General features: G+C 45.0%; 1 protein-coding gene across 2 annotated transcripts in view; it reads left to right on the forward strand.

The window, feature by feature from the left end:
* Positions 1-9,958, forward strand: part of LIPG (lipase G, endothelial type) — a 23,508-nt gene extending 13,550 nt beyond the window's left edge. The window contains exons 6-10 of one of the 2 annotated variants that reach the window (XM_019652702.1): positions 1,266-1,508; positions 2,220-2,340; positions 3,445-3,663; positions 6,316-6,420; positions 7,952-9,958. In XM_019652702.1, coding sequence (XP_019508247.1) covers positions 1,266-1,508; positions 2,220-2,340; positions 3,445-3,663; positions 6,316-6,420; positions 7,952-7,973 — 710 coding nt within the window. In that variant the 3' untranslated portion in view covers positions 7,974-9,958. The remainder of the gene's footprint in view (positions 1-1,265; positions 1,509-2,219; positions 2,341-3,444; positions 3,664-6,315; positions 6,421-7,951) is intronic. The other variant, XM_019652703.1, reaches the window with a different exon arrangement.
* The last annotated feature ends 1,258 nt before the right edge of the window (positions 9,959-11,216 follow it).

An 11,216-nucleotide genomic window follows, 5' to 3' on the forward strand; every position in this document is an offset into this window, starting at 1 on the left:
AGCGAGTTCTTAACCATCGCGCCACTCGGCCGGCCCTGGACAACATTTTAAAGAAGTAAAACCAAGATGCTTTCTCCATTCACTTACAATTTATCTTCTGAATACCTGAGCCTCTTCCCAGCAGACTTGGGCTGAACTGAATTTGCTGCTGAAATGGAGGTGTGGCCCCAGTGACCTAACCCTTTTGAGGTTTCTCATTCACTCACTGTCTTGGATCCTGGTAGCATTTCTAAGTCATGGACCCAGTTGGCTCTCTCTACTCTGATGCTGTGCCCTTGGGTGTCCTAGTCTGTCCTTTAGTCTTAAGACTGTTGCCCGCTCCCAATGTGGTAATATCCAAGTAGCCCCTCAAGGGCTCGGAGGTCCATGCAAGGGGAATTCAGCCCTGCCTCAGGGGATGGGAGGACGGCATTTCCTAAAGCTGGTGGTGTTATTGAGGAAGGGGTAGGGGTGGCCTTGCCAAGTTTTTCTTAAGGTCCCAGGATTTACTTGAACTATTGGCTTTACCCTCTGGTTACAAGCAGTAGTGATGTACTATGAGCCAGAAGAATCCAAATTATATTCCTAACTTGACAACCAACTGTGTGAGCCTGAGAAAATTGCTTCATCTTCATGGGCCTTTGGGTCATAATCTATAATTGAAAGGATTAGACTACAGTGGGGTTGGCAAACATTTTCTTAAAGGATCAGCTAGTAAGTATTTCAGAGCTTGCAGGCCATAAAATCTCTCTTTCAACCACTCCACTCTGCTGTTGTAGCATTAAAGCAGCCATAGATAATCCATAAACAAATGAGTGTGTCTGTGTTCCAATAAAACTTTATTTACAAAAACAGGTGGCCAGCCTGTAAGCTGTAGTTTGCTGAGCCCCGGACTAGAGGATGTTTAGCATCTGATTCATTTCCAGCACTTTGTGACTGTACAACCTTAACAGGACTTAGCGACACCTACTGCACCAATGGTCTTCATCACCCTATTTAGTGCCTATTATATGTGTTCTCTGGCTCTTTATTGCTTTGTGTGTGTTAGTGCTGTCATCTCACCTGGAGAGCAAGCAGTTAGGTGACAGAAATAGCCTTCAGTTCTTCTACATCTTAATGGGAGCCTAGCACATCCCTGGGCATGCATTAAGAATCACACAAACAAGAACACTTACAGCAACAATAAAAGTAGTTATTACTGATGAGATGCACCGTACTTTACTGATTGAGCGGGCCAATCACTGAGAAGCAGCTCCTCCTGAGTGTTCTGTCTCCTCCTCCCTCAGCCATCGCAGAGGGGGTGAAATGTGCGCACGAGCGGGCCGTGCACCTGTTTGTTGACTCCCTGATGAATGAGGACAAGCCAAGCTTTGCGTTCCAGTGCACTGACTCCAACCGCTTCAAGAAGGGGATCTGTCTCAGCTGCCGGAAGAACCGTTGTAATAGCATTGGCTACAACACCAAGAAAATGAGGAACAAGAGGAACAGCAAGATGTACTTAAAAACCCGTGCAGGCATGCCTTTCAGAGGTAACCGTCAGTGTCCGCAGTGCCCTGGAGCAGGACTTCCCTCTTTACCCTCCTTCTAAATACCATGCTATGGAACAGGGCTCACCCCAGCCCAAGAGATATGGCCGGCGGAGTTAACTCAAATCACGGCAAATCAGATTACACTGAGCATGCCCTAGGAAAGTTAATCTTTAGAAACAAATGGCGGGGACTCCTTTTGTGATAGAAATCATAGTACTCCATGATCACAGTACCAGTATCTTAAATCTCTCTTACATTTAACTTTTCAAAGCTGTTACCTATTTGTTTTCTCATTTGATCATCACAACAAATCTGCGGTAGGACCAACAGGGGTTCAAAATGATATCTTGCTTTTTTATAACATATTATAAAACCATAAGGTTTTTTGGGTATCCTGGGTGTTGTTTTACATGAGGAAATTGAGGCTTAAAGAGCTTTGGTCCTTAATTCAAGGCTACACAGCCGAAAAGTAGCTGGGCCAGAATCCCCAAAAGGTCTCCTGAACCGCAAGTTCAGAGCTCCTTCTTTTATACCTCAGTCACTTCTTATGCCATTGGACAGAACGAGTCCAGAGAGAACCTGAAGGCTGGGCTGGACCAAAAGGATGACAGTCTATAAAAACTCAAATGTGCTGGGTGACTTAGTTTGGGTCAGGGTGCCCTGGGATGACAAGCAAGGCTCACAAATGTCTTTCTTCTGCTATTTCTGCAGTGTATCATTATCAGATGAAAATCCATGTTTTCACCTACAAGGACATAGAAGAAATCGAGCCCACCTTTTTTGTTACCCTTTATGGCACCAGTTCAGACTCCCAGGCTCTGCCTTTGGAAATGTAAGTGACAAGTTCCCTTTGCTGGGGTCAGGACAGAGACCAAGTGGGTGTCAGAGTGAGAGAGCGCAGAAGCATGCACATAGGTGCAGGAACGTGTAGTCTGAGTGCCTGGGGGAGGAACTGGGTGGTTCCAGTGGCCTCTACAGTCCTCTGTCCCTTTGTATGCTCTCCACCAAGCCCTTGATCCAAAACATTTCTGGGAGGGAAGCTCCCAGGGTGAATCAGCAACGTGACATGCTGTTGGATCCGCTGTGCAGAAAGTGCTGTTGCATTTTATTTTATTTATTTTAATTTTTAATTTTTGTTTTTTTAGCTGAGCCATCCTGCCACCTGTCGGCAGCTCAGCGGCAGCTCAGCTTGGGCTGGGAATCGAACTGGCGACTCTGTTGCTCAGAGCTTGCACTCTTGAGCGAGTTCTTAACCAACTGAGCCACTTGGCCAGCCCAGTGCTGTTTCATTTTAGACAAGACCTGATACCTGAGGTTTTAGGAAATTTGGAACATCATAGACGTCATCCCTGAACCATTTCTAATTACCTGTGGGAAGGGCACTCAAGCAATCTATATATTTGTTGAGCATGCTTAAGGTACAAAGCGTCATGCTGAGTAATGCTGGGATTGCAAAACAACATCATCAAAATACTCTCAGGGCTCAGGGTTTAGTTGGAAGACCAGGTTTGTACGCACACAAATGGGGTGAGGTAGGCTCACCAATTGCCAAATGAGAGGGTGCCTAGGAGTTGCCTGTGGGATGAGAGGAAGAGGATACTGTCAAGTGGGGATGTGACTTCTCTGTGCTTTCTCATTCTGTTCTTTCTTGTCTTGGGCCCCCACGAAGTAGTTTAAATGGGAAGGGGAGTGTGTTCAGGAAGGGCTTTGATAAGAAGCTGGGGTGCTGTAGGAAAAGTTATTTTTATGTCAGCATGGAGCACAGCTAAGCTTCCACCTTGGTCCTGCTTGTGGGGTGTGGAGGGCATGGAGGAGGGACCTCTCGCTTGTTTCTCTCCAGTCTGTGGGGGCAGGTGCTGTCACTGCTTCACCCCACACAGTGTGGCAGTTTTCCAGGTGGCAGGAAAGTGAGACCAGCTTTTCTCTCCCTTTGTAGAGTGGAGCAGATCAGGCTGAATGCCACCAACACCTTCCTGGTCTATACTGAGGAGGACTTGGGAGACCTTTTGAAGATCAAACTCACCTGGAAGGGAGCAGTTCGGCCCTGGTACGACCTGTGGAGGGAGTTTCGCAGCTACCTGTCTCAACCCCGCAAGTCTGAGCAGGAACTAAATATCAGGCGCATCCGGATCAAGTCTGGAGAAACCCAGCGGAAGTAAGTGCCTAGTGACCCTTTGCGGCCCCTCGTGAGTGGTGAGCAGAGGGTGCATGCCTCTGCAGTGTTCTTTCCTTTGCTAAGCAAGCACTTTCAATCCTTTTATATCGAGAGCACGTGGGCAAACCCTCAAGCACTTTTGCAAGGAAATGTGGATTCTAGATCCAGTCCTCTGTTAACTGTTGTGCAGTTTGTGCCCTGATCACAGGCCCTCGGCTGAGAGGGGTGGGCAAGTGGGGGCTGGATTCCAGCCTTTGTTCTGTTTGCCAAGCCTCATGTTGGCCCCCGAGGAAGGGAGGCTGCCCCTGCTCCTAGACAGGGCTCTTTCGGGGTGCTGCCTTGCTCTGGGGTCCACGCAACCAAACGTCTTTATTTGCTCCTGGGCCGAGCAAACCAGAGTATCAGGTCCGCAGAGCCCCCAGGATGAGGTCTGTGGGAGGACCTGGTTTTCCTAGCCTACTATTTTCAGAGCATTAGGTCTCTGCTTTGGAAGCTCTGAGTCAAGGACATGGGGTGGGGTCCTGACGTCAAGTAACAGAGAATCTGCTGTGCCATGCCAGCTGGCAGTTTCCCCGTGTCTGCTAACCCCAAGCCTAGCATGAAAAAACCCCAGCTTTTATCTGTCAGGCCCTTACAGCGTGCCTTGGCTCCCTGAGCAGCCTTCTTTCTAAGTAGGAGCCAAGGAAGCCTGGAAGATCTTTGTCAAGAGAGGGGGCTTCCGTGGTCAAATCCTTCAGCAGACCTCTGGGAGCTTACTGCCAGCCTTGGGGTGGTAGGAAGCAGCCTTCAAGCCCTTTGTACCTCATCTGGCATTTTCTCCATTACAGTTCTTCATGTGTTCTGTTTCCATCCATCACCTCTGGCATAGCTTAGCTGTGGGGGGTGGGGGGTGGGGGTGGGGGAGTAGAGGTTTAACTTCCTTGTCTGATTCTGGTCTAGAAATTGTGAACTGGAGGAGGGGGTGCCAGCTGGAGGGAGCTGTTAGCACCAAGGCTGTGATCTATTATAAATAACCGTGTGTCTTTTTCCTAAGTGCAACCTGTGCTTAGGGGGGTGGTAGCAGAAAGATGATCATTTTTATGAAATATTTCAAATATAATGAACCACTGAAGCTTTTACAAATGTAAGTTTGTTGTCCATCTTGGTTTCAGATAGAAGAGTTAAAAAAAGTAACACATTACAGATGAGCGTTGAAGCCCCTTTGTGCCTGCCCCCTGTCCGATTCTCCCCTTTCAAACCAAACGTATGAAATCTTGCAACATTAACTAATGTTAGTGTCTTTCGCTTCTTCATGATTTTTATACCTTTCGTATTTCTGTGTGTATCCATACCAGCATATACAATTGTTTTGGATGTTTCTGAAGTTTACATGAACGGACATATCCCTTAACAAGTTACTTTTTCTTTCATTCAACATTCTTTATGAAATTTATCCAATAGGTATAGATTGAGTCTATTCACATTTAACTCCTGTGTGTAAACCATCATCGTACAAGCAGTAATTTCAACATTGTTCTACTGAACATTTAAATGGTTGCTACCTTTTTGTAGTCATAAGTAGTGCTGACATGGACATTTTCCTTGTGCATGTGTATGAGGGCTTCTTTGGGGCTTGGAATCACTGGGTATATGTCTTCTTCAACTTGACTAGGTATTCCCTCTCAGAAGTATTTGGACCAATTTTCAATTTTAGCCACAGAGTAACAGTTTTCCCTTCCCTTCCTCCTCACCTACATTCAGTGGGACATTCTTGTCTTTCCTTTGGGTGTGAATTGGTCCCCTACTGTTGTTTTAATTTTTTTTTCCCTGATTGTGATAAAGCTGGTCACCTTTTTATATGTGTATGTACCATTTGGACTTCTTGGGAAAGATTCTTCAAGGTGTTCTGATTATGGCTTGTGTCCTTTAGGTCAGCCTCAGGGTCAGCTGTCCCACACATGTATTGGTCATGGGGTCATGCTAACCACATACCATCAAGGCTGGGGTAGCCATGATTTGGCTGTAAGTTATAGTTGAAATGGTTATTAGACTACTGATTGTTTCTGTGATCTTGGTTGTCCATTTCCTGAATCTTTGATTTTAACTCGCGGCTGAGATCCAGCTACGCTTGTTGATGGATATTTATAAACACCGAATACTGGAGTTCCTCCATCTGAGGAGCTTACTGTCGACACAGCAATCCACAAGCAATTCAAGGCAGTGTATAATGTGTTAAAATAAGATGAAACATTCATTATTAATTCCATGCCATAAGAAGTAATGACAGTAGCAAAAGCAGCACTTATACATATAAGGATTAATATGCTTTGCTATCAAATTGAGAGGTCTAGGACTTGGTCAGTCAGAGAGGCTTCAGAGAGGCCAGGCCTTGAAAGGCAGACAGTCTTTTTTGGTTGGACAGAGGGAAGGAGGTGGAAGACTTGTGATTAAAGACAGCATGAACCGAATCATGGGAGATGTCAAAGTGGGACATGGTTTAGAGTGCCTATAGTTGCAATGGGGAGTTCTGAAGGTTCCTGAGTCAGGGTGTGGCATGATGAAAACGTCTCTTTTCTCCTTGGTCTGTCTACCTTGGATCCAGAAACGTCATCTGGCTAATGTACTTTCCCCTCTAGAGTTGTGGCTACTTTGGTGGTTTCTTTTTCCTCCTAGATTTACTTTTTGTGCAGAAGACCCTGAACACACCAGCATATCCCCAGACCAAGAGCTCTGGTTTCACAAGTGCCTGGATGGCTGGAGAATGAAAAATGAAACCAGGTAACCAGGATTTTCTCATATATTCATGCAGCACGTGTTGATGGGTCACCTAGCATGTGTGGACATGGGTCTGGGCACTTGGGACATAGCAGTGAACAAGACAGATAAAAATCCCTTCCTTTATGAAGCTGACCTTCTGCTGGAAGGAGATAGGCATGTCAGTGGAACATATAGAATGTCCGAGGGTGTTACTGTCCCTTTGCCTTTTGTTCTGTCTCACCCCATCGGGGTCACACTCATGGTCCTGGTGGAATGAGGTCTTTCAGTAACTATGTCTCTGGGGTTGGTGCCCATGCCCATCTTAGACTGAATGTCTCCGAGTGACTGGGGCTGTGGGAAGTTCCAGTGTTCCTAGCTTCCTTTTGGGTATCCAGCTGGAGTGAGGAGTTGGGTATGAGATAACGGAGAAGCACAAGGTATAGTCCCCTTTGTCAGGTTTTCAGGAACCCAGGTTGGTGTGGGGATATTGGTGAGCAATTCTCCTCCTTTTTGAGAAGCAGGGATGCTTGTGCGTGTGTGTAGTGCTGAATCAGACAAAGGGATCATCTTGCGTCAGTGTCCTAGTGCCCCATGCTAGAGTCCCATTATTTCAGAATTGAGGAAGGCTGATATCTCATGGTATGAGGCAGTGAGCACATCAAAAAGGGGGATCCGTCACACACACCCTGAGCCCAAACACCTGCTGAGGAGGGAGAACAGCCTCCCACTGGCCCCCACTTCTTGCCTCCACCAAGGTCCTAGATAACAATACTGCTGCCATGCAGTGAGCATGTAGCATATGCCCAGCCTACATTCAGTACTTTCCATATGTTATCATCATTTACTTTTACCATCAACACCATGCACTGGTGTTGGTAACCCTGTGTACCGCTGGGGAACCTGAGGCTTAGGGGGTTTTCTTTCCAGATCCCCCAGCTGGTGATGGCAGAGTGATTTTTGAAACAGATTGGTTTACTCTAAAACCTGTGCTCTTTCTTGAGCGTGGAGGTTCTACTCACTCAGATAAATCACCTCACCTCTATCTGGGTATCAATTATCAAGCAGCTGTGCCCATGCTGGGGTCCCCTGTGATTAACCGTCTGCCAACCCAGCTGCTCTGTCTACAGTCCTTCTTGCGTTTCTTGATCCAGGCAATTCTCCCCCTTTTTGAGAAGCAGTTCTCCCCACAATTGTGTGTGTGTGTGTGTGTTTCTTATGTATATGTGTGTGTGTGTTGCGGGTGAGTATTGTGCTAAGTATATAAATGCCAGCATTGAGATGTATGGAACTAAGAACCTAGAAAGGGTTCCAGTGTGGTCTTTCTCAGTGTGAATCTGTGGCTTGGTGAAGAGAAGGAGGAGGAAGCTCTCAGGCAGGAACTTTTCCATTTGCTCTGGAAGGGAAGCAAGGAAAAAAGTGTGGTAGGAATGTAAGAAGGCTTAGCTGTGAGGTGAATGGGCAGGCACACCCTCAATGCAGGGTGCGTGTCAATACAGGCTGGTATGTACGCTAAGCCAGCTAATGAATGCCACTCTCACCTGATTCCTTTCAGGTCAAATGTGGAGCTTCCCTGAGGCTGCAAGCAAGGCCCCCTGCTCCGTCTTCCAAGAACATGGAGAAAAGTTACTGCTGAGGACCCATCTGATGGAAGGACCCCTCTTGGCCTTGACCCTGAAGCATGGGAAAGAGCCTGCTTGCTGGGCCCAGGACCTTGCTTCCTGTGACAATTAGGACTTCTTATCAGAGGGGACTGTGCACTGCTGTTCCTGCTGTCCCTGCCGCTTCCCTAGCATAGCTCTAATGCCAGCTCTGTGTGCAAACGACTGAATGCCTAGGCCTCTTTTGTACACCAGGCTGGTTTCTAAGTGACTGGATGAGCCTGTGCTTTGCCTGACACGGAACACTGGCTCTGGGAAGTGGCTCTGTATGGAAGGCTGTCTGCTGCCTGGCCTGTCTTGAGTCATAGTGGGAGATCTTCCCACTGGGAGTTGACTCATGTCAGGATGGCAGACCTGTGACTTTGTTCACCCAGAGAGGGGAGAGGAAATCTGGGTGGTACTGAGGCCCTTGCTGTCGGGGTTCAATGGGCTGCATTAATCAATATCAGTTACTTTTTCAACATTCTGTCCTGCTCCTAAACTCGCTCTCTAAAGCACACATCATTGGGTTTCTTATTTTTGTATTGCTCATTTTTTTTATTGGACAAATGTATATTAAGCACGTAAACTTAATGGGTTGGAATTTGTAGACTCCCTTCCAGTTTATATGATCCATGAATATACATGTGATGAAGGCACAACGGGCATTAGGGGAGGGCTACAGGATGTAAGAGTTGGGGATCCTGAGGCTTTCAGTGGTTTCTACCTATTTCTTCTTGGTTATGATGTGCATTTCCCCTAAGAGTGACATATTTGATCACCAGCAGAGTATCATATGTGCTGGGGATCAGAATGGTGGCCAGTTGATAGATATGATTGCTCTGGAGCAAAGTCTCCTCTGTCATTGAAGTAGAAGGTATTACCTATGTTATACACATCTGTTTATACAGAACCAGCACTTGTCAAACAGCTGGTGCTAAGATTTAACACAGTGTTTTTCCCTCCTTGGAACACCTTGTTCTAATACTAGCCCCTTTTCTGTGTTGAACTTCTTGGAAAAGCCTCCAAATCTTCATTTGAATTAATATACACGTGATATCTGAGAAGCTCTTTTTTTTTTTTTTTACTTTCCAAAAGATTTACATGTGTGTCACCTAATTAGAGACTCACAATAGGAGGTGAGCTGGCCAGCTATTATTGTCTCTATTTTACAAAACTGAGGCTCAGTGAGGTTCAGCCACATGCCTAGAATCATATACCAAGTTGGCGATGGAGCCAGGTAATGACCCCGATTTCCTGGAGGCAAAGTACATGGTATGTTCATCTCTGTAACTTCATTAAGACTTCTACAGCCGTTTCTCACCAACTTGCCCTAGATGTGACAAACAAGGAATTTTTTTCAGAGCTAGCCATAAAACCCTAAGCCCTTTTATTAATATATAACCGGAAGAACAACTGTGCCAAGGGGTTGGGCTTTTTATGGATGAGATTTATTTGGAAGGAGATATGATGTCAGGTAGAGGGGAAGAGCGATTTTCTTTGTACTGAGATTTTGAAAGGAGACTGTTTTAATCTGTATTGTGCCAAAGTTGTATCATTGTTCAATGCCAAACTTCAGAAGACATAAGCAGTCAAGTCTTAAGTCAAGGTATTTTCTCAATCCAGTTGTGTGCTTCTCCTGTTGCTTCTGTGATTGCGTTCTAGCCAAAGTGGAGCTTGTATCCTAGTTACTTCCATTTTAGCAACGGGAGCCTTGGGAATCAAGTCCTCAGTGGGTCCTGTATTTATACATTTAGCTTGAATACTTATTTGTATATGATGCTTTTTGTAATGCTACTTAGAACATTATTTATTTCTCAAGTGTATATACTATACAAAACAATATATGGCTAGTTTTTACTTTAAGATTAACCAATTTCAAGGTTAAAAAATTTTAATATTAAAAATAATTTTAAAAATCTACAAAATTCTTAGTGGTCTGGCAACTCATTTCTTGAAATTTGAGAGACTTATGGCTGCCCAAGTCTAGGATTTGACAAAAAGTTACTTTAATATGAGATATAGTCTCTATTGGATACTACTTATTGGTAGGAAGTGGACAACAACTCCTTTCACTAAAGAACAAGAAGAACAATTATTTGAGTTGCAGTAGCAACACCTGAAGGTAGTTGTTAGTGGCTGGACATTGGGGAACATTAGTGAGGGTATGGGTTTGGTAGCATGGGACCTAGATAACAGTGACGTAAACCAGACAGAAGTTGATTTCTCTATTGTTTTAACTCCCAGCTAGTACTGAGGTTCTATTCCGTAAAGTCAGGAGAGTCTAGGCTCTTAGTTTTTTTGCTGTGTCATTCATAGGATGTTCCCCTCATCCCTACAGTCCAAAGTGTCCCCCATTAGGTCCCCTTCCAGCCAGCTGTGGGAAAGTGGAAAAAGAAAGGGGGCACATGTCCCCTCTAAGACCATGACTGAGAAGTTGCCCACATTGTTTTGGGCAGAAATCATAGAGTCACATGGGAAACTGGGAAATACTATCTTTATTCAGGGTGCCCGTGGGCCCAGTTGAAAATCCAATTACTATTTATAAAAAGTGAAATTGGATATTGCCATCTGTTCCTCAGGAATTAATTTTTATTCCTTAGAGGCAGGGAGATAGACCAGGGCACCCTTTACATCATTCAATTTTGTAGTTAATTTTTAGTACTTTGAAACTAAGCTATCACTTGAAAATTGATAAATTACTCCAATTTGACTTTTTTTCTGCTCTTAAATGTTACAGTGTTTTAAAATGAGAAGAAATCTCACTGTTAGGGTTTTTCATGATGGTGGAAAGTAGCTGCTATTTATTTCCACCCAGGACATTCTGAAATATTAGTCTTAATAATGGCGGTAAGGGAGGAACTGGTTAGACAGTAAGAGTTCTTAACCTAATTGTTAGTTCTTAACACAATTCCAGTAACAAGAAGAGGGCTGAAATCTCTCTGGTAGACTTCAGGAACATTTTGAAATTTCCCGAAAGTAGAAGTGTATCCTGGGTGACTCCATTATATCTTGTCTGACTTGGAAATTCAGTGCCACCCCTTCACTAACCAGAGCCAGGGAACTTCCATGGGACCTCCTTTGACCCTACAAACTGAAGTACTGGACTCTTTGGAAGGATGAATGCCAAGTAGGTACTACAACAGCCATGCTTACCCAATGTGGTATTTCTTAGTTATT

Source organism: Hipposideros armiger, unplaced genomic scaffold (genome assembly GCF_001890085.2).
Source record: "Hipposideros armiger isolate ML-2016 unplaced genomic scaffold, ASM189008v1 scaffold_186, whole genome shotgun sequence".
Taxonomy (NCBI): domain Eukaryota; kingdom Metazoa; phylum Chordata; class Mammalia; order Chiroptera; family Hipposideridae; genus Hipposideros; species Hipposideros armiger.